This window comes from Schistocerca serialis, chromosome 1 (genome assembly GCF_023864345.2).
Source record: "Schistocerca serialis cubense isolate TAMUIC-IGC-003099 chromosome 1, iqSchSeri2.2, whole genome shotgun sequence".
Taxonomy (NCBI): domain Eukaryota; kingdom Metazoa; phylum Arthropoda; class Insecta; order Orthoptera; family Acrididae; genus Schistocerca; species Schistocerca serialis.
This window is the reverse complement of record NC_064638.1, coordinates 430,490,748-430,515,506: the sequence shown is the minus strand read 5'-3', so window position 1 is coordinate 430,515,506 and position 24,759 is coordinate 430,490,748. Positions and strand designations below refer to the sequence as shown.

General features: G+C 38.7%; 1 protein-coding gene across 1 annotated transcript in view; it reads left to right on the top strand.

Annotated features, from left to right (window-relative positions):
• Window positions 1-24,759, top strand: part of LOC126457651 (protein FAM161A-like) — a 34,783-nt gene that overhangs the window by 9,826 nt on the left and 198 nt on the right. The window contains exon 2 of the mRNA XM_050094143.1: window positions 24,451-24,606. Coding sequence (XP_049950100.1) covers window positions 24,451-24,606 — 156 coding nt within the window. The remainder of the gene's footprint in view (window positions 1-24,450; window positions 24,607-24,759) is intronic.

Here is a 24,759-nt window from a genome sequence, read left to right as displayed (position 1 = left end):
GGCTATTATAAAGTTGTTTTTACCCTATACTTGCTACTATCAATAAATAATTTTGTTTTATGTGCTATTATTTGTAATTGATTTACCAGCTCAGACTGCATAGTACTGTCTTAGATAAAACCTGGCCCCTAGCCATTCTGCGCATAGAAGCAGTCAGTCATTCACTTGAGGCTTCAATAAAACTGGCCACACTTCGGAATTCTGTCTGGTCATCTGCACAATCTGGCAACACTGTAGAATGAAGGGAGTTTCTGGCAAAAGTGTTGTCTTCCACTTGAGCCATTACAGTGCTAGATCTGCTAGCGGTCGAGCGATAAACATTGTGCAGGATAGCCACAAAGTCACAGACGCAGGAGTTTCTGGACGAAGTGTTGTCTTCCACTTAAAGCCATTACAGTGATATATCTGCTCGTGGTCTAGCAGTAAACATTGTGCAATGTAGACACAAAGTTGCAAGTTCATGTCCATTCCTTCCTTTATTTTTAAATCACATTTTAGCTGTTTGCTGAGCTATCAGTCTGATGGAACCACAAAGATAATTTGCTTCATTCTTTAATCCTCAGGTAATTGCAAAAATTCCCAGAAGCATTTCCGTGAAAGAGCATGTTGTTGTTTCAAGATCAAAACACTTTATGCTTGTAAGATGAGGGAGTTTCCTCATCTTACAGCAGCCACTGGTCACATGACATCAGGTGCCATTTGATAGGTGAAGGCAGCATGGTACACCTTGGGCACATTTCTGGTTCACTAGCTGTAAGATTTTTAATGGCTCCCCTTCAAGAATTAAGTGTTTGGTAGAAGATGAGCTCTTGTTTAAAAAAAACTTTAAGGCGTTCCTATTACAAGGGTTCCTGAACTACAGTATTTATCATTTCTTTTATTGTTAAATGCAAATATGTGCCCAAATCTACAATTGTAATACTGACTATTCTTTATTGTAAACACATATTTTGCAATATTTATGATTTTTGTAGTAGAACCTAAGTTATGGTTTACTGTAATATGAAATCATTTTGTTTTGTGTTTATGTGCTACCATAGATCTCTGACACATTCCATAACCTATAAGACTGTCACAACATGGATCACTGGAACACAAAATAAATAAATAAATAAATGACACTGGTGAGCAGGAAGTTGTTTATTATTATAGTCTGGTTTTCCAAGTGAACTAACTTTGATAAACCAAGTGAATACATAGCAGTAACACGACATGCATAGGTTGATATGAGTGTATTTATCAATTGCCATCTAGATATCTGAAGCCGTCGTGCAGTTACATATTATGTTGTCTGTAATTGAAACTTATGAACATTGTTTAGGTATTATAAAATAGAATCGAAAATAAAGGGTCTAACATTTGTGACATGTCTTCTGCTTTGGGTTTGAAGAAAGGGGAAGACAGCAGATGCATCTTGAAAAATTTGAACAAGGTCTGTTCAAAAAATTCTAAAACATTCGTAATTTCGCGCCAACGGTGTGTTGGAGTGCAATGTGGTTGGCAGCCCTGCACATGCCTGTGTGTAATGTGTAATTGCCAGGAGTTTCATTGATGTATGTCTGTTACTTATTGTTCAGTGCAGTATTGCACAGAATGCTGTGTTGTACAGTTTGCAAATTTTGAGATGGCAGAGTTAGAGGAGCAATGAGTCTCCATTAAATTTCACTTGAAACTCAAGAAAAACTTTACAGACACACACCAAATGATGCAGGAAGCCTACAGTGATGTGTGATTAAGCCATACACCGTGTTATGAATGGTTTACATGGCTTAAAAATGACTGGACAGAAGTTAAAGATGACCCTCATTCAGGACACCCGTCGACATCTACTAACGTTGTTCATGTCAAGAAAATCAATGAAATTGTGTATGCCAATCAAAGATGAGAGACTCCAGAAGAATGTAACATTTCAGTTGTGTCATGTCATGAAATCTTGACACAGCATCTTGGAACGCAATATGTTCCTGCTAAGTTCAGCCCACGGCTCATGAGTCAAGGCCAGAAAGAGTGAATAGCTTTTGGATTGCACAAATGAGAACGAGTTGTTCATTAAGAGTTTCATGTGGCCCCTACAGACTTCTTTTTCTATTTCCAAGGTTGAAAACCTCATTGAAAGGACAAAGATTTGCAATGACAGACAAGATAAAAGAAAATTCTCAGATGGCACTTCGTGCAATGCAGTAGGAGGTATACCAAGACTGCCTCCGGAAGTGAAAATGGTGTTGGGAGCAGTGTATAAATTGTAGAGAAGAGTATTAAAGGAGACCATGCACGATAAGTAAAAGGTAAGTGTAGAAAAATTTTGTGAACAAAGTTCCGGAATTTTTTGAACAGACCTCGTGTTGTGTGTGAGGTGGGTGCTTTGAGCAAATCACATCAGAGAGGCACTTTCTTGTTTCAAGAATGATTGTTTGGATATGAATGATTTTCCTCGTTCAGAATGTCTTCATAATTGATTTATGTGATGAACTGCTTCATTTAACTGTCATGTGACATTTGCATTCAACAATCGAAGGTCAGAAGTCAGGTGTGGAAGGTGCATACTCTAAATCAAAGCAACAAAAAACCAAAAAGTGACTATTATTGCATTTTTGCTTTAACATCATCAGCTCACTCAGTGAGCACTTTTATGCAGTGTTGTTACTGGTGACATATAATATTTTGCATCTGCTGACACAAAAATGGTGTTGTGCATTATGAACTCCTCCACAGGAGTGTCCACTACAGCTGGCCCTTTTTGCCAACTGACATGCGTTTCAGTTGTAGTGTGAGAAAAATGACTGACAGAACTGCATTAAGTGTTGCTACTGCGTGATAACACACCGTTCAGTTTGTCTGGGGAGTCATCACTCATGCACTTATTCCTCTGACCTTGCACCCTCAAATGTTTACATTTCTCACTCTTTATCAAACAACAGTCAATAAAATTCCTTTCTGGACAAGAATGCACTTCAAATTTGTCTCGATGAAGTCTTCAGCTCTGAACCAGTAGTTTCTAAGGCTTGGAATTGGTAAGCTACCTGAGCACTACTCTCAGACTGCTTTAGATAATGTGAGGAAATGTAAAGTTGATGACTAATTTCTTTCTAATATTTACTGACATCATATATCATCAGTTTTGTCAGACTTTCTGGGAAGTATATGTCTCACTGTAACAGGGCATGCTAGAGCTTATACAGGGTGACAAATGAGTAAGTAAAGATCTACACAGCACGTCTGTAGTGATGCAATGTTGTATGTTAGTTTCTGAGAACTTACAAATAAAACTTCCATGACACCTTTACAATGTAGTATTGGTAGAAAATACAATTAAATTTGTCCCTTGCACCTGCAGTATGTACTTATTCTGTATTTAAGTCAAAAGCAACCTTACAAGTCTTAGCTTCAATATTTCATGAAATAAGTAATTACTGTAAATAACTGTACTGAACACAGCTTGTTTCACTCTTTATCTCACCAGTTTTAGTACAGTTTATGCTTGTGTAATGATTCTTTTTGCTCTTCATTTTGTAAATAATATTTTTACATATTCAATGTCAAGTTACATAAATTGGGCAAATGTAAAAATTTTTTAGAGCTTTCCTCAACCAGCGCTGAGCTTGTTGTGCTGTGTCACAACCGGAATGACATATAGGCATGGGAGCTAATACTGCAATATTGTTGCATACAACTGAGGCCACTGCCACACATTGCTTGAGTGAGATGTCTAAATTGGCCAATTCAGCAAGATGACCTCACTGTGGAAGGAACATATCATTCTGACAGCACTGAAAGTTGCCGTAACAACACACTAATCTTATAAAAGAAGATCTTTCAGCCCACTGATATTGCAGAAAAGGGCCAAACTGGAGAGCTGAAAGCCACAGTCTTGAGACACTGAGGTGTGATAAAGGCTGCTGACTAACCCAGAAAACCAGGCCATATTTAGTCATCCTCACCAAGACATAATGTCATTGGCTCCAATAGACAATTATAAATAGTCAGGTTTCCGAGCGTTGCTATCTTTCAGCTGCAACAAACCAGAATCGATGTAGGACTTGTGATGTGCTGACTACCGCTCACCAGTTGACTACCACCTTCAATACTGCAGCAGCCTAGTCTGCTGGAATTAGCCACTGTAAGCTGCCAACTTCTCATCCACTGATGTGAAGACCTGTAACCTTCTGTCACCGGCTCACGGAGGACCAAAATGATGGTGCTTGACATACTAACACGGTGCTGCTATAAGTGGGAGGTGTGCTAACCGCTGCTGCCCCCAACTGGCATCATGAACAGACACTGACATCCCCGGTCTTCCTCTGTTGGAGAGGCCATGTCACAACTGTGCACTGCTATTGCTGTCCCATGCAGACCTGCTGGAAGTTACTGGAACACTCCCTGTGGGGTCTGTGGGTGTGCCTTAGTCAAAATAGTCATAGATCTGTTGGGCATCATCGCCAGACAACCAATGCCTGCCACCAGCTGGGCCAGCTAGCTTGCACAAGGTCAGTCATGTTGTGTGAGCTGCCATGATCTAGCCAATGGCCCCGAGGTACTTCAGAATGTGCACATCAGCCAGACTGGTTTGTATTGCTGTGTTAAGTCATAGGGACATCAATTGTACTCTGTGTAATATTTGTTAATCTGCAGGAGCCTGTAGACTTGTTACTGTCTAAGAGTATGTAGCATCAGTGAGATGTGAATTTTGTAATTTATAGGACATGAGTTGGCACACATTACGTCATTGCCAGCTACATGTGACATTGGTAGATGATTTGACATTTGACAAAGGACTGTTTTAAGTGACATTGGGCCATGATCTGGCATAAAAAGTAGTTGAGGCCATTTTTTGTGTGTATTATAAGTGTAGTTTTTTCCAATGTTTCTGTTGTTGTAATTACAGTTGTGGAATACACAAAATGCCAGTCACATGTGCAGCTACGAGGGACAAGTCTAATGCTGCATTATCAGAACAAGTAACTAAGTTATTGGCAGTGAGTGCTCAGCATAAAGAATACAATGAGGAATTACATAGGCAAATAGAAGTTTAGCAATCCTTACAATAGTAGGTATCAGCAGAAGTAAAATCAGTATTGAGTGTACCCCCTCGCCCCTCTTCGGCAGATCCACTAGCAGCCAACTTGACAATGCCTTTTTCCGGGAAAACAGTGAAGGGTGTAACTGTGTTTGTTAACATTGCACCAGGAGTATTTTAAAGCTAAGGTCAGTTTGGCCATAAAAAATAAGCTCATGAGAAATGGTTTCTATTGACAGTAATATTTTACTGAATATCTACTTTACTTTTCAACATAACTGCTGTTCACATCCATACACTTCCTGTAACACTGCACCAGCTTCTTGAACCCTTTTGCATACAATTCCGCCACCTGAGAATTGAACTGGTTAGTGATGCCAGTCTTGAGTCTATCATCATTGTGAAATCATTGTCTGCTCAGCCACTTTTTCAAAAGCAAAAAGAGTAAATATTCACCTGAAGCAAGGTCAGGACTGTACGGAGGGTGCTCAAAAAGTTTCCAATTAAAATACTGAATCTTCTCCCTGATTTTGGCAGTGGTGTGAGGCAGTGGATTGTCATGGAGGATGATTATGCCAGATGACAGTCTCCCGTGGCATTGATTTTGTATTGTGCGTCTCAGTTTGGTTAGTGTTTTGCTGTATACTTCAGCTGTTATTGTTGACCCATGGTCCATGAAATCAATCAAAATGATGCCCATTTTTCTCCCAAAAATAGTAGCCATTATTTTTCGATTCAAGAATGGGGAGTGCGTAAACTGTTTCGGTTTGGGTGAACTTGAATGGCACCACTGCATTGACCATTGTTTGATTTTGTACAGTATCCATGTCTCATCTCCCATAACAATGTTGGAAAATAAATCATTTCCATCTTGTACATAGCACTCCAAAAACTGTCATGCATTACACATTCTTTACTCTTTGTGCTGATCAGTGAGCATTTTTGGAACCCACCTCACCCACAGTTTGTAGTAACCCAACTTTTCAGTGACAACTGTGTAAATTGAGGTTCGAGCAGCATTTTGGAGTTCATTGGCCAGACCAATAATCATAAATTGCTGATCACTTCAGAAGCTTTTGGGCCACTTGATCAATGATGTCAGTTCAAATACTTGGCCTGCCAGTCCACTGTTCATTGTAAACATTTATGCGGGCATTTTGGAATTCCTGACACTATGCTTGAAGTTGCTTATCACTCATTGTTTCAGGTCCGTACACTATGCATAACTCATGATGGATTTGCCAGCGAAAATCTAATCATGCCATGCAGTTCATCACTGGTGGGATCTACAATTGTCTTGACATTGCGATATGTTCACACTGACTGGCAAATGACTGCTGAATCAAACCAGCACGGCAGTAGTTTCCTAAAATGTCGGCAGACAGCAATCTTGAAACTTCATTCAGGCCTACCATCAGTTAAGTATGTGTCACTGGCCCCTAGTTTTGGAATATGCCTCATAATAGCTACTGCTGAAGCGACTGATTGTACATATAAAGCCTGTTTAGGCAGGACTAACTTATGGTTAATGGGCAAGGCTAAAGCATGTGTGACATATCACCAAGCACTTAGTAAGGCAGAAACATTTCAGGAGCTAACTGATGACTTGCACCAGCATTACCGCAAACTGAATAGCATGAGATTTCTGAAGGAAAAATTGAGTGGTCTGGTACAAAAACACAGTGAGTCAGTGGAATCCTCAGATATAATCCAAAAGATCAGTGCACAAATATATGGTACAAGCAGAATGCAGAAGCTGATGCAGTTAGTCAACCAGAGGGCTTAATACAGTGGCAGATTAAAAAATTTTGCGCCCCTAGGCACACCATATTATATGCGCCTTCCCCCGCCCACCCCAAAAACATGTTTTAAATATTAACTACTACCCGATCGCTTCACAATTGCCATTTTGGGTGGGAGCTTTGTGAGCTGTTTCCGTACTCTGCTGTTTGCTGTTCTGAAGGATGCGTCAGCGGTCTAGTCATGCTCAATCAAAATGTAATATGGTTCCTAAACTGTACTTGGTGTACAGAAGTGGATAAAACAAACTTAAAACTGCATTGTGTTAACACATTCTTCTGTCAAAAGACATACAAAAATGAACACAAGTAAAATAACTTCTTTTGTGTAAAAATTCAGCAGAGCATGTAGGAAACAATGGATTTTTGTTATACATTCACTTTTAATATGTTGTTTTACACAAAAGTGTTGAAAATGAAAATAAGGAAGTTGTGTTACAATCTAAAAATTGAAGCAAAAGTGTCATACATTAGAAATTAATATGTACTTTTACAGAGACGCATTCAAATTTAAAATTAAACTACCATCTTACAATCTAATAACTTGACTGTGTAGCAGATAAAAAAAACTCTCATCTCTATTAATATGTGAATGTATAGGAAATTGTAAGAAATGAATATGAAATAGAGATTTCACCGCATGGACTCATAACTAAATACAGACAAACAAACACAGAACTGGATTTGGTATTACATAATTTTACAGACTAGTGTGGAAAAATCAAATTTGTTTTATAATCTAATAGTTAATATGTAAAGCATTAGGGTTTGTGTAGCTAGATGCTGCGTAATGAGTGTACGCAATACCTTTAATCCGTGTAAGAGCTGAACAGTTTTGTACTGCAGCTACTGGTCTCACCGTAGCTCTTTCTAATGGTATTAGCAAAGCTTTTACATATTTATCGACAAAACTGGACTACGTTATTTATTAACACTTTTTCATATGACCATACTCTCTGATAACGTATATTTCCGCAATAACTGTACATATCAGCAGATGCCAAAAATACACTTCAGTTGTAATATACTACAGTATCGGTATGACTTGACTCTATAGAGCCGAGTGGCCTGGGTCATCCAGATATTGTTTAGTATTGTCAGGAGCTTTCAGTCATGTGTGCATGTAAACGAGGTTTGGTTCTGTGTTCTGCCATTGGCAATTGAAAAATAAACAGGTAATACATAGTTTGTAAATCCAATGAATGTCCTCTAAGTGGTAATAAAAATTACATTATAATCTTAGTTTTTTAAAACTAATATGAATAAACAAACAAACTCACCAGTCAGCAAAGTTTACATCTGGCTTTGACGGCAGAAAACTCGTTGAGCATATCTTCATAGTTCTGACGGTTATCAGTTAGGAAGTTGGCTTCGAAGTGAAGAATGGACAAGTGTTCAATCTCTCCTCAGACAACGTAGAACGTAGATGCAATTTCAGTCTTTTAAGAACTGAAAACAAGCATTCTGCTGAACAATTTGTAAGTGCCACACATAGAAATATTCTAAGAGCAACATCAGCTTTTGGAAACGTGGACTGTAACCTCTCTTTTCGTAAAAATTTACTCATTTAAACTGGCATACCACTAATTTCAGAAGATTTCAAAAGTTCTGCGAAACATACACATTCACCAGGGAAGGAAGGCTCTAAATCTGTGTCACATGAGGCTTGAAGATTTGCTGCACATTCAGCAATATCGTCAGGTGAACTGTTCTTAAGGTCACTGGAAACTGTGAAAGAGTCCAACAGTGTCCTATAGCTTTCTTTCCTCCTCACTAATTTGGTGTACAAGTTGTCGAGTACTGGGAGAAATGTTTCGACTCTAAATTTTTCCCTTCCAGTCAGAAAAACTTCTTCAGAATCCGTTTCTTCATTATCATGAAGTTTGTGTTTTCGTGATCTTATATAGGTGCATCTAAGTCTATATCAGTCACAATCTCCATGGATTTATTTTCATTATAGTTGAACATGCCACAAGTAGATGCAATAAATCCTGCAAGTGATTCATATAATTCATGCACTATTTTAGTATCAATGTTTACACTTTGCAATTTCAGATTTACACTATTAAACCTCTGGAGTATGTCCTTCCAGACTGTCATCATGAATACTGTTTGTAGTCTGCTGAGTTCATTCAGTAAAGCTGAAGCATCGTTCCACACATGTGGTTTTTCAAATGTATTATTGGCAATATGTGTGAGGCCACTGATAATGCCCTCCAAATTTTCATGTGGACTTACACTTCCTCTCTTGCTGACCAATGTGTTTTTGATAAACTTTGTACCATTTTGCTTCCTGGTTTCATGAAAGAAAAAAGTTTATCCCAGCATTTTGTAGAAGCAGAGAAAAAATTATAAAGGTTTTGCACTACATTGAAAAATGAACATGCTTCCCGACAATAGCCTGCAGCACTAGTGCCGACCAAATTCAAAGAATATACTTATATGGATATGGTGTCTGTTCTTTCAGACATGTCCGAAAGAACAGACAACATTGATGACCTGCAGCCATATAGAACGAAATTAGAATTATATATTAATATCTTCAGCTACTAACAGGCGTTGATATACGAGGGCCGTTCAGAAAGTAACCTCCGGTTGATTTAAAAAAATACACCAAGTTAAATAAAAATATTTTAATATATACATCTTACAACTACGTCTTTGCACTATTTTTCTACATAGTCTCCATAGTGATTGAGGCACTTATCGTATCTCTTCACAAGCTTTGAACTTCCTTCTGCATAAAAATCACCCGCTTGTGCCTAGAGCCAGCCTGTGACCGCATCTTTGAGCTCTTCGTCGTCATCAAACCGCTGTGACCCGAGCCATTTCTTCAAATGCATGAAGAGGTGATAATCACTTGGCGCCAGGTCTGGGCTGTAAGGTGGATGGTTGATAACGTCCCACTTGAAGGACTCAAGAAGGGCCGTTGTTCTGCGAGCAGAGTGAGGACGGGCGTTATCGTGCAAAAAAACGGTACCGGAAGTCAGCATACCACGGCGTTTGTTCTGTATAGCCCGTCGTAACTTTTTTATTGTTTCACTGTACACGTCTTGATTAATGGTCGTACCACGTTCCATGAATTCAACCAACAACACCCCTTTGGCATCCCAAAACACCGTTGCCATCAGTTTTCTGGCAGAAAAATCTTGCGAGGCTTTTGTTGGTTTGGTAGGCGAATTTGAATGTGCCCCCATCTTTGATTGTTCTTTTGTCTCAGGGTTCACGCACTTAATCCAGGTTTCGTCACCGGTCACGATTCTGTTTAACAATGGTTCTCCTTCGTCCTCATAACGTGACAGAAAGTCTAATGCAGAGGCCATCCTTTGAGTTTTGTGGTGGTCGGTAAGAATTGTGGGCACCCATCGTGCACAGAACTTACGGTAACCCAATCTTGCTGTCACTATCTCGTAGAAGAGAGTCTTAGAAATCTGTGGAAAACCAGTAGACAACTCCGACATTGAGAAACGTCGATTTTCCCGAACTTTTGCATCAACTGTCTGAATGAGTTCGTGTCACCAATGATGGTCTACCACTCCTCTCTTCATCATGAACGTTTTCTCGTCCACTTTTAAATAAACGTACCCATTCACGGACAACTCCTTCACTCATAACTCTTGGTCCGTACACGGCACAAAGCTCACGATGAATAGCTGCTGCAGAATATCCTTTGGCTGTAAAAAACCTTATGACAGCACGCACTTCACATTTGGCGGGGTTTTCTATTGCAACACACATTTCAAACTGCCTCAAAAACTAAACTAGCGCAGGTACGACGTTCACTCGACCACGGCTTGATGCCGACTGACCTGTTGAGTGCGTGAACGCACAGATGGCGTCGCTACTCCCCCCACAACCCGCACTGTGACCAATCGGAGGTTACTTTCTGAACCGCCCTCGTATATCAACGGGGACAGGTGAAAATGTGTGCCCCAACCGTGACTCGAACCCGGGATCTCCTGCTTACATGGCAGATGCTCTATCCATCTGAGCCACCGCGGGCACAGAGGATAGTGCGACTGCAGGGACTATCTCGTGCACGCTTCCCGTGAGACCCACATTCTCACCTTACATGTCCACACACTACATTCGTAGTGCCCCTACCCAACACACTCATCACTTGTGGAAGACATTCTTACCAAGTCCTGTAAAAGTTCGGGTAATATGTGTGCATCCGCACAGAAGAAGAGGGTCATGGCCGGTCTTGCCAGAACTATATACTTATATGGATATGATGTCTGTTCTTTCGGCCATGGGACATTGAGACAATTTTTTTTCACAAATGCACTGCAGCAATGCTTTTGCAAGAAATCAGATCGAGGAGCTGGGCTTCATGGATAGAAGCAGATCAATGAATCTGTAAAGATCGTGGACAGAGCTTAGTCTCCTCAGCCTTTGTTGATGAACTGGAATCCATTCAGTGACTCGAGTCCTTTTTTTTAACAGTTGCTAAAAGAGACTTGATGGCACTGGGAATTGTTCAACCAACCAACTGTGCAAAGTGATAAGTCAGTGCTAACATATGTCCTACACTAAATAATTGAAACTGGACAGCCGTGTGTTACAATACCTTGAAGTTGCCTAGTAAACTGTCAGCTAAGTTGGCAACGAAATGCTCACATGTCCTAGAACTAATTTTCTGTTTTTAATTCTAAAGGTATAAGAGTTTACCATTCATTTTTTAATTTATTTTGCACATCTAATTCTGTAGGACAAATTGAGGAGCAAATCTCGAAAGCTGTGGATGTTTCAGTGCACAAAATTACAGCATAAAAGTAATGTCAGATAAAATAAAATGTTTATGAACCCGAAAAAAGTCAGTCCATGTTTATGTGAATGCAATCAACAATATAACACAAGCATCAGCTTAATTTTTCAAGGATCTGCTGACAGAATAGGAGGAGTGACCCATGAGGAAACTCTTCAGTTTTGATTTGAAAGTATGGGGATAACTGCTAAGATTCTTGAATTCTTGTGGTAGCTTATTGAAAATGGATGCAGCCGTATACTGCACATCTTTCTGCACAAGAGTCAAGGAAGTCTGATCCAAATGCAGATTGGACTTCTGTCTAGTATTAAGTGAGTGAAAGATGCTAATTCTTGGGAATAAGCTGATATTGTTAAGAAGAAATGACAGTAAAGAATATGCATATTGAGAGACCAATGTCAGAATACTCAGACTAATAACAGGGGTTGACAAGAGGTTCGTGAACTTACATCACTTATTGTCTGAACCATGTGTTTCTGAACCAAGAATATCCTTTGAGAATGGAAGAGTTACTCCGAAATATAATACCATACGTTATAAGCAAAGTAGACAACTTTTCATGTCAAAGTATCACTTACTTCAGATACTGTTTGAGTAGTAAAAATGGCATCATTGTCTTTGAACAAGATCCTGAATGTGGGCTTTCCATGATAGTTTACTATTTATCTGAACACCTAGAAATTTGAGCTGTTCAGTTTCACTAATCATATGCTCATTTTGTGAAATTTAAACATCAGGTTTTGTTGAATTGTATGTTAGAAACAGTAAAAAATTGAGTCTTACTGTGGTTTCAGTTGTCTGAGACTGCAGTCGTGTATGTGAGTTGCTTTTTGTGTGTGTGTGTGTGTGTGTGTGTGTGTGTGTGTGTGTGAGAGAGAGTGAGTGTCAATTGATGATGGAGGCCTTAATGGCTGAAAGCTTTGTGAGAGTCTTTTTGTTGTGCCTATCTGTGACTCAGAATCTCTGCTATATGGTGAGTAGCAGCTTTCCTTCTCATAATATGGAGACTTACTGTGAGTTAGTATTATTTAATTTTCTACAAGCTATGAACTTACATCATGAACTGCACTATTTGAAACAGTGGCAGTGTTGCACACGACGTCTCTTACTACCAAGCTAGTGTCATCAGCAAAGAGAAATGTTTTAGAATCGTCTGTAATACTAGAGGGCAAATCTTTTATAAGCAACAGGAGTGGCCCAAGCACTGATCCCTGGGGCACCCCTCATTTGAGTGTGCCCCACTCAGAGCCCACATCCATTAGCAACAATGTGGATAATGATCTTTTGTTTTTTGTCAAACCAAGAAGTGAACGTATTGTGAACTACTCCCTGTATTCCATAATGGTCCAACTTTTGAAGCAATATTTTATGAGCAACACAATCAAACACCTTAGTTAAATCAAAGAAGATGCCTATCGTACGAAACCTTTTGTTTAATTTATCCAGTACCTCACAGAGAGAAGAAGAAAAAAAAAATACAATTTTCAGTTGTTAAACCACTTATAAAACTGAACTGTACATTTGAGAGCAAATTATGTTATATAAAATGATCAGTAATCCTTACATACACAGCCTTTTCAATAACTTTAGTGAACACTGATGGCATAGAAATAGATCTAAAATTGTCTACATTATCCCTTTCTCCCTTTTTATAAAGTGGCTTTACTACTGAGTACTTTAATCATTCAGGAAACTGACCATTCATAAAGGAAAAATTACAAATATGGTTAAATTCAGCGCTAACATGTGCTGCACAGTACTTTATCATTCAGCTAGGCACTCCATCATATCCATGAGAGTCCTTAGTCTTCAGTGAGTTAATTATTGGCTCAATCCCCACCTTATCAGTATCACAAAGGAGTATTTCAGACATCAATCTTGGAAAGGCATTTTCCAAAAGAGTTATATGATTCCCTGTAGAAACTAAGTTTTTATTTAATACACAAGCAATGCTCAGAAAGTGATTGTTAAATACTGTGCATATATGTGACTTATAAGTAACAGAAATGTTTTTGCTATGAACTGACTTTATACCATTGACCGTGTGCTGCTGACCAGACACTTCCTTCGTGACTGATCATATGGTTTTAATTTTATCTGTGAATTAGCTATTCTATTTGCATACCACATGCTCTTTGCTTTCCTAATAACATTTTTAAGCACCTTATGATACTGTTTACAATGGGTTACTGTAGCTTGATTGTGACTGTTTAAAACATTTTGATATAATTCCCACTTTGTTCTACATGATATCCTTATCCCACTAGTCAGCCACATAGGCTGCCTTTTACTGCTTGTATCCTGTTTAGAAGATCTAATGGAAAGCAACTTTCAAAGAGAGTGTTAAGGAAACAATTATATTTGTCTCTTAGGTTATCGGCACAATAAACATCCTGCCACTCTTGTTCCTTAACAAGATTTTAAAAAATCTCTGTTGCCATTGGAATAGATTTCTACATAGTTTGTAATTATACATAACATTTATTTGAGTGCTAAAGCTTTTTAGTGTTAAAATTTGTGCATCATAATCTGAAACACCATTCACCCTTTTATTAACAGAATGCCCGTCTAGTAACGAAGAATGAATAAAAATGTTGTCAATGGCTGTGCTACTGTTTGCCTGCATCCTGGTTGGAGAAAACAGAGTCTGCACCAGATCATATGAATTTAGGAAATCTTCCAACATCCTTTTTCTTGCACATTCACACACAAAATTAATATTGGAGTCACCACTTATAACTAATTTTTGGTACTTGCTATAAAGTGAACCAAGAGCGCTCTCTAGCTTGGGCAGAAATGCTGTGAAGTCAGAGTTAGGGGACCTATAAACAACAACAATTAGAAGTTTAGTTTCACTAAGTTCAACTACCCCTGCACAACATTCAAATACCTGTTCAGTGAGTGCTCTGAAGTGTCTACAGACTCAAATGAAATACTGTTTTTTACGTATGTGGCGACTCTGGCCACTCGTCCACTCTGCAAAGAACTCCTTGAAAAACAGCCATCTAATGTGTGACTTGGTAAAGGAAGCCTCTGAATCATCAGATTGTTTAAGTGGTGCTCCAATATAGCAATAATGTCAGAGTCATCGATAAGCAATTCACTAACTTTATCTCTAATACCTATTATATTTTGTTGAAATATGCTAATTCCTTCACTAAATTGATGCCTCACCTCCGCTGAAGGTGATTGCCTTGTAAGAGGGACTTCCTTTAAGCAGGAATACCTGTCAGCTAACTTAAAATTTTTATATTATTTGTACGAATGCTATTCTTAAAGTACTAAGCAAATCCACTTAGTCCTTTTACACACACACACACACACACACACACACACACACACACACACACACACACACACACAAACACACATACTCGGGGGTAATATGTGCTGCATTTTAATTGTTGGTAGCAACCTGGTCATCATGTTGATAATTGTTAGTGGCTGCCATCAAGACTAAAACAGAGCACACATTTGTCAGTGTGTATCTGGAACCTGAGTGTGAATGTGTCAATTACTTGAACTACATTTGTAAAAATAATACACTACTGGCAATTAAAATTGCTACACCAAGAAGAAATGCAGATGATAAATGGGTATTCATTGGACAAATATATTATACTAGAACTGACATGTGATCACATTTTCACGCAATTTGAGTGCATAGATCCTGAGAAATCGGTACCCAGAAAAACCACCTCTGGCTCTAATAACAGCCTTGATCCGCCTGGGCATTGAGTCAAACAGAGCTTGGATGGCGTGTACAGGTACAGCTGCCCACGCAGCTTCAACACGATACCACAGTTCATCAAGAGTAGTGACTGGCGTATTGTGACGAGCCAGTTGCTCGGCCACCATTGACCAGACGTTTTCAATTGGTGAGAGATCTGGAGAATGCGCTGGCCAGGGCTGAACATTTTCTGTATCCAGAAAGGCCTATACAGGACCGGCAACATGCGGTCGTGCATTATCCTGCTGAAATGTAGGGTTTCGCAGGGATAGAATGAAGGGTAGAGCCATGGGTTGTAACACATCTGAAATGTAGTGTCCACTGTTCAAAGTACCGTCAATGTGAACAAGAGGTGACTGAGACGTGTAACCAATGGCACCCCATACCATCACACCGGGTGATACACCAGTATGGTGATGACGAATACACCCTTCCAATGTGCGTTCACTGCGATGTCACCAAACACGGATGCGGCCATCATGATGCTGTAAACAGAACCTGGATTCATCCGAAAAAATTACGTTTTGCCATTCGTGCACCCAGGTTTGTCGTTGAGTACACCATTGCAGGCGCTCCTGTCTGTGATGCAGCGTCAAGGGTAGCCATGGTCTCCGAGCTGTTAGTCCATGCTGCTGCAAATGTCGTTGAACTGTTCGTGCAGATGATCGTTGTCTTGCAAACATCCCCATCTGTTGACTCAGGGATCGAGACATGGCTGCATGATCCATTACAGCCATGCGGATAAGATGCCTGTCATCCCGACTGCTAGTGATACGAGGCCATTGGGATCCAGCACGGCATTCCTATTACCCTCCTGAACCCACTGATTCCATATTCTGCTATCAGTCATTGGATCTCGACCAAGGCAAGCAGCAATGTCGTGATACGATAAACCGCAATCGCGATAGGCTACAATCCAAACTTTATCAAAGTCAGAAACATGATGGTACGCATTTCTCCTCCTTACACGAGGCATCACAACAATGTTTCACCAGGCAATGCCGGTCGACTGCTGTTTGTGTATGAGAAATCGGTTGGAAACTTTCCTCATGTCAGCACGTTGCAGGTGTCACCACCAGCGCCAACCTTGTGTGAATGCTCTGAAAAGCTAATCATTTGCATATCACAGCATCTTCTTCCCATCGGTTAAATTCCGCGTCTGTAGCACGTCATCTTTGTGGTGTAGCAATTTTAATGGCCAGTAGTGTATAAAGGCAGGCGGTAACCTCTTCTCCTTCTAGAATTGAAAACAGAAAATTAGTCGCTTCTGAGTGCATGGTAGGATATTTACTCTTTGAGTTCTTCCATCCTGGATTTGTATTCTTGCAGTAATGTCTTGGTTTTGATTACACAGGGTGATTATAATTAAAGTTAAACTTTCAAACCACTGTAGAAATAACACCACTGATCAGAATAACGTCAAATTGTAACGGAATATTATCAGAGAAGGGGGAAAATGTATGGCAGAATAAAAATAAATAGTTGCAAAATTTAGCAATAGATGGTGCTGTAAGCATCATAATTTAATAGTGGTTGACTGCAAATGACACATGAATCATACAGCAATGCCTAAGGTGTACGTTTGATGTTAAACAAACTGTACTACTCAGTGTGGATTTGTGTACAGAGGTGATACTGTTAGTTACGTTAGTCCATCCACCATGACGAGGTCATATCACATCAGATGGGAAAAATTGGTTTTTAATTGTCCTGAGGCCAAAAACTGCATAAAAAGCATAAATCAAGTTGATTTTTAACTGTCCTGAGGTCAAAAACCACATAAAAAGCATCAATCCAAATCAAGTTGGTTATTAATTTCCATGTGACTAGCGCAAAACATGTTCAATATGCTGTCCACCGTTTTCTGCAACATGTTGAAATCGAGGAACAGCATGTTCTACAACCGATCGAAGAGTTTCTGGGTTCATGTTCAGAATGTATTTTCCAATGCATGGCTCCAATGCAGTTAAGTTTGCAATTGGAACACTGAACACATCTTTCAGATAACCCCATAGCAAGAAGTTGCACAGATTAAGATCAGGTGATTGGGATACCCAGGCTGTAGGGAAATGGCAGCTGATAATTCTGGCATTTCTGAAACGGCGCTTCAGCAGCTGCTTAACTGGATTTGCAGTCCGCCTGGGTGCACCATCTTGAATAAAGATGATCCCATCCACACTGCTGGAATGATGTGGTTGTGCAAAAGATGCTCATAGCATTTACTAGTGACGGTACAGGTAACAGGACCGGAAGCACCTGTCTCTTAGAAAAAATATGGCCCTATGATAAATGATGCCCTAAACCCGCACCACACAGTGACCTTTTCAGGATGAAATGGTACTGGTTGATTGAATGTGGATTTTCTGTTGCCGTATTTGACAATTCTGTGTATTGACATATCCAGTCAGATGGAAGTGGGCTTCATCTGTCCACAAAATCTTCTACAGCCAATCTTTGTCCACTTCCATGTGAGAAAGAAATTTTAAAGCAAAGGTCACTCTTGCTAGCAGGTCAAGAGGAAGCAACTCATGCACATCGGTAATTTTGAATTGATAGCAAAGAAGGATGTTTTGTAGGATTTTATGCACTGTGCTCATGGGTATGTGCAATGTTCGGGCAATTATCCATGCACTACACGTTTGCACACCGCCACTCATCTCTTCCTACATTGCTGTGGCCACTGCTTCCACTGATGTCAAATCAATTCGTTTCTTCTTTCTATCAGGTTGCACTCCAAAAGAACCCGTCTTTTCTAATTTCCTAATCATTTTTTCCAGACCCACAGCAGTCATCAGACTAACGCCTGTTTTCAAACCCTTCAGTGTCCGGAATTTCTGCAGAGTGACGTGCGCAGTCATCATTCTTGTGATACAGCTTTACAAGCAGAGCGCAATGCTGCATTGAGACAGTCATGGCGAATGTCGCAGACAGGAAAGGAGGAAAAGTCATGTACCCAGTGTGTTTATATCAACTTCAATGGGTCCTGCACATGATAGGTGTTTTCATTTATGTATTCTGACATATACAGCACCATCTATTGATCACTATTTTTTTTCTTCTGCCGTATGTTTTACCCCTTCTCCAATAATATTCCGTTGCAATTTGATATCATTCTGACCAGTGGTGTTATTTCTACAGTGTTTTGAAAGTTTAACTTTATAATTAATCACCTTGTATATGTATGAAAACTACAAATTTTAGCAGATATGGGAAATAATAGCACTTAAAAAAATAACAAAAATCTATCAAATAGTAAATATGTCAGTTACTGAATGTTTGACAGTAATATTTTCAAGTTTTTCTTTTAAACAAAAAAACTACTGATTTCAATTTTAAGTCATCTTCAGTTTAGCCTAATTGGTCATAAAGCTTGCACGGCATCTTTTTGCAGTCCGCTGGAAGACTCCTAAAACCTTGAATTTTTTGTTTGTAGAACTCAAATTAAGGACATTGTAGTTTTATTCTGTAGAAACATCTGCATCTACATCTAGTTTCTGCAAACCACTGTGAGGTGCATGGCAGAGGGTACCAGTTATTAGGGCTTCTTCCTGTTACATCCACAAATGGAAGGTGAGATCAATGATTTTTTGAATGGCCCCATGCATGCAGTAATTATTCTAATCTAATCCTCAAGATCCCTATGTGAGTAATATGTAGGGGGGTTGTAGTATTTTAATAGAGTAATCGTTTAAAACTGGTTCTTGAAACTTTGTTAATAGACTTTCTCAGAATAGTTTATGTCTATCTTCAAGAGTTTTCCAATTCAGTTCCTCCAGTATCTCTGTGACACTCTCTCACAGATTAAACAAACCTGTGGCCATTTGTGCCGCCCTTCTCTGTATATGTTCAAAATCAACTGTAAGTTCTATTTGGTATGGGTCCCACACACTTGCGCAATATTCTAGAGCAGGTCACAAGAGTGATTTTCAAGCAGTCTGCTCTGTAGACTGATTGCACTTCCTCAGTATTCTACCAATAAACTCAAGCCTGCCACCTGCTTCACCCATGACTGAACCTATATGATCGTTCCATTTCATATCCCTACAGAGTGTTATACCCAGATAGTTGTATGAGTTGGCTGATTCCAACAGTGACTTATTCGTATTGTACTCATAGGATACTACATTTTTTCGTTTTGTGAAGTGTAAAGTTTCACATTTCTGAACATTTAGAGCAAGTTGCCAATCTCTGCACCACTTTGAAATCTTATCAAGATTTGACGGAATATGTGCAGCTTCTTTCAGATAGTACGTCATTATAGATAACTCCATCATCTACAAAAAGCCTTATTTTACTATTAATATTGTTTGCAAGGTAAGTAATATACAACATGAACAGCAAGGGTCCCAACACACTTCCCTGGGACACACACGAAGTTACTTCTACATCTGATGACTCTCCATCCAAGGTAACACGGTGTGTCCTCCCTACCAAAAAGTCCTCAATCCAGCCACATGTTTCATTGATACTCCATATGATCATACTTTTGACAATAAGTGTAAGTGTAGAACTGAGTCAAATGCTTTTGGGAAATCAAGAAGTACTGCATCTACTTCATTACCTTGATCCAAAGCTTTCAATAAGTCATGTGAGAAAAGTGCGAGTTCGGTACAACAGCCCGAGTCCTCCCTGGTTCACGTCCACCTGTACAGGATACGATGCCACTCACAGTCAAGTGAACGAGTAATGATAGATGCTGTACTTTCTGCAGAGGAGACAGGATCTGCGGGAGATAGTAGTACTTGAGGTACCTCTGGTACAGTTATCACAGGTACACGATTTTTGAGAGCCCTTCCAATGCACCAATTCACAGCTGCTGCCAACCATTTGACAGTATTCAGGGCAATTTCCAGCTGCCTAAGAATGTCAAACATCTCATCCAGTGTTCAAGAACAGCATTTGCAGCAGGACTGCATTTTGGCTGGTGCGATGTATTACAAGACAGGGAAAAAATAACTTTAAATTAAAGCTGTTGATTATCTTTTAATGTGTTGAGCTAAAATGTTGCTAATTCCCTATAAGAATTGAAGCAGATATGAAAAACAAGATTTCTATTATGGCAACACTAAAACCAGTGGTAAAAATTAATAATTTCGTTGGCACTGAGATGGTCATTCTGTTCAAGGTACCCCATTATGTTTGAGCTCAGAATATGTTCTAAAATTCTCCAACAAACTGATGTCAAGAATATTGGATTGTAGTGTTGTGGATCACTTCTGCTACCCTTCTTGTAGGTGGGTGTGACCTGTGCCTTTTTCCAAGAACTTGGCACAGTTTTTTGTTCGAGGGATCTGCGATAGATTGAGGTTGGAATAGAGGCTAACTCAACTGCAAATTCATTATACAGTCTGACAGGGATTCCATTGAGCTGTGGGGATTTGCTCAATTTTAATGATTTCAGCAGTTTCTCAATGCCACTGACGTTAATACTTATTTCATTATCTTTTCAGTGGTTCAAGGATTAAACTTGGGCAATTCTCCTCGTTTTTTCTTTGTAAAGGAGCATTTGAAACCAGAGTTAAGCATTTCAGATTTTGCTTTGATACCCTTAATTTCAGTTTATGTCTCATTAGCTAGGGACTGGACACTAACTTTGGTGCTACTAACAGCCTTTACATATGACCAGAATTACTTTGGGTTCTGTGAAATGCCATTTGGCAATATTTCGCTATGATAGTCATTAAAGGCATCATGGATTGCTCTTGTGACAGCCAAATGTGTTTCATTCAGCATCTCTCTATCTATAGCCCTACACTTTGTTTCACACCTATTATGCGGTAATCTCTCTTTCTTTAGAAGTTTCTTTACAGTGATTGTATACCATGGAGGTTCCCTCCCACTATGAACTGTTCTACTGGGTACATTTCTATCCAGTGCATGGTCAACTATTCTTTTAAACTTGAGCAGAGTTCCTCTACATGCTTCTGTCCTGTGCTAAAAGTTTCAAGTTTCTCATTGAGATATGACACTACTGATTTTTTATCTACTTTACTGACCATAAATATATTTCTGCTTGTTTTAGTTATTCTTTGTACTCTGGAAATCATTGTTGCCACAACCATATAATGGTCACTGGTACCAGTTTCATTGTGTACATCCTCAAAGAGGTCAGGTCTAATTGTTGCCATTAAATCCAATAAAATTTTCATCATGAGTGGGGTTCCTAACTACCTGTTCCAGGTAGTTTTCAGGGAAGGCATTTAGTAATGTTTCACTGGATGTATTTCATGCCCCACACTAGCAAAACTGTAATTTTCCCAATTAATTGTTGGATAGTTAAAGTCGCCACCAATGGTTACAGCATGACTGTTAGCAAACTTGAAAACGTAGGGCTACTCCTCTTTAAGGGAGAACTAGATGTAATACAATATGTTAGTTGGAAAATCTGTACAGTAACTAAATTGCAAATACCAATTTGCTATAAATTGCTTATAGATTATGCAGAGGACCATGGTAGCTTCTGAAAATTCTCAGTAACACAATTGGTATCTTCTGAAAATTCTCAGAAACACAAGTTTATTTGCACTGATGTACAATGAAATTTAGGGGTGATGTATTCGTTGGCACTAGCTGTGAACCACATATGCTGATTTGCCATGAAATAAATTATGTACCCAAAACATTCATACTGATGAAAATATAGTTTTGTAAGCCTCTGATAATTCTCAAAATAACCTATTTCCCATGTAACTGTACAATAAAATTAGAGAACACTGTTTTGAATGAGGATTGGCCTACTGTTCTCCAAAATTTTAAAAGAGCACAATTAAGGTTAAGCCTATAATTGATAATAACTGTAGGAGTTTATCATGGCCCTCATGAATGTTCAAAATTTCGTAATGTATCACTGTACAAATGGGTTTTGGTATACCAATGAAAGATTATGCAGAAGTGATGCAAACAGTAAAATATGGGAATCTAGTTCTTTAAATCAGCACATGATCTTGTGCACGTGGTTTCACAAAAAGGAAAATTCCTAACTCGATTTTTATACACAAGTAAACATTTGTGTTGCACAGATCTTTCACTTAGCTGATTCTGTACACACTTCTACATTTGCATGCTGTAGAAGAGCACTGCAGCATGAGTTTCTCTTGATCAAAATCGCTAAAATGTGCAGCAACAACAAAGCACATCTTCTACGATTGCAGCTAACATGTGTGCAAAATGTAATTAAAACTGGAGACATTCAGGTGAGGATGATTCCTAAAACTGGCTCACATCATGTGGAATGACCCAGTTGGTAGCAGAGGACAATTCTGTCACTGCGTTTTATAATGGAAGGTAGAGTGAAGAAAATCAAGCTACCCTCCTAGCAGCTGTGAACATAGAGAAAGCTTTTGACAACATAATGTGGAATAAGATGTTCAATATCCTTAGGATATTGGAATGAAAATGTAGAAATAGATGAATGTTCTAAAAAACTCAAATGGGTGTAACAAATTTGGAAGCTCAAGAAATTGAGTAGAGCAAAGTTGCAGCTTACCATCACCGTTGTTCAGTTTGTGTTAGACAAGCAATAACGGAAGTACAGAAAAATTTCAGAACAAGAAAAAAATTCGTGAGGAACAGATATCAGTACTAAAGTTCACATACTATAAAGCCCATTTGTCCCAATATATAGAAGACCTTTTGAAAGTACCAGAATATAGCTCAAGGATAAACAGATCAAAGGCAAAGGCTGAGGTGATGGAGAAGAAGAACAACAACCCACTTGACATTGAAATTGGGAAGAATGTGGTAGTGGAGGTGAAAGAATTCTCCTGTCAAGGAAGCAAGATTACAATGGATGGTCGAAGCAAGGAAGATAGTGGACCTAAATTGTCACAGCTTTCTGCAGTGGAGCACTTCTATAGATATCATGTATTGATATGGAACTGAGGAATAAGTCTTGAGAGTGTATGTGTGGAGCACAGCATTAGATGGAAGTTAAATGTTAACCATCACAAATCTGGGTAATATGAGATGAGAACATTTGAAATGTGATGTTATTCGAGAATGTTGAAAATTAAGTAAACGGAGATAGTAGTATATGTAATGAAGAAGCATTAAAAATAATGGGTGAGACCGGATGTTTACGGAAGATATCTGCCAGAAGAGGGGCAAATGAATGGGCTACAGCATCCAGGAATAATTAGCCTGGCAACAGAGGGAGAAGTAGAGGGAAAAAATCAGGGAGGCAGGCAAAGACTAGAATATGTAAAGCAGCATATGGAGAATGTTGTATACAATAGCTGAATAGAGATGAAAGATTATCACAGCAAGGGAATAGATGGAGGGCAGCATTGGATGTTTTTTGGGAGTGCAGTGGGCCGTTGTTTTCTACCATATTTGGTATTTCATTTGAGCACCTACCATACACATTCACATGAGCTTTCAGAATTTCGGACAGTTCAACTGAATATATTTGGTAGTGTCCAGATGAAATATTGTGCATGGTAGAAAATGACTAGCAGCTGCACTTCCAATACATCACTGAACATTCAATACACTTGAAAAATTTCAGGGTTCACAGCATTAAATGAGTTGATTGACTGATGACTTGATAAAAACACAAACAGAGCACCTTCACCAGTACATCAAACTGTATTTGGAACTGTTTCCTGCTATATTTGATATGATACTAATTTAAAAAGTCATCTTTACATAATGTGTGATATCTTGTCCACTTGATTATTTGTTTCAGTCAGTGTTCTTTTTTAATACATTGCCTTACTTTTACAGTTAACAGGAACAATTTTCTTTTTGACATAGTTATATCACTCATTACAAATAAGTTTTGTTTCCCATACATCATTTAAGTCTTATGCCCAGTCACTATAGTATGTGCAACTTAAAATGTATTTAGCATGGAGCAGAGGTTATAAAAATATGTTTGTGTGCAATATACCCATGATGGAATTGCTTTTATTTTGTGGATGAATTTATGAAACAAATTTACAGTTTGAGCAGGATAATTTTGTATTTAATTGCCTTCTTTATAAATGATTCATATCGTAGTCATGCCTTTAAAATAATGTATGTTTAGTAATAATTTATGTTTCAGCATAAATGTAGACAGGTTTCCCATACATAAAATTTAATTATTTGTGAACTGTATGCTATGAGATAAATAATAGCACTTCATAATTTTTGTTAGAGATGAAGAAGAGAGACGCTTAAACGTGTTGCGAAATGAGCTTTATGAAGATGATGACAAATCAGAAGAAGAAAAGAGTATTTTTCGAGCTAATCCTGTGCCACTACACACTCATATGCCACTTTATGACAAAATAATGGCCCAGCAAGAGAGAAGGTATTAAGAAAAAAATTCTTGGTATTATGAGAGATAACTTCTGTTATTATCTTTGTTAAATGATGTATTTTTAGTTTAATTACCGTTGATTTCTTTTGCTGATACAGTTTCTGAGAACTCACTGATGTATTTAGTTTATCATTATAGTTGAAG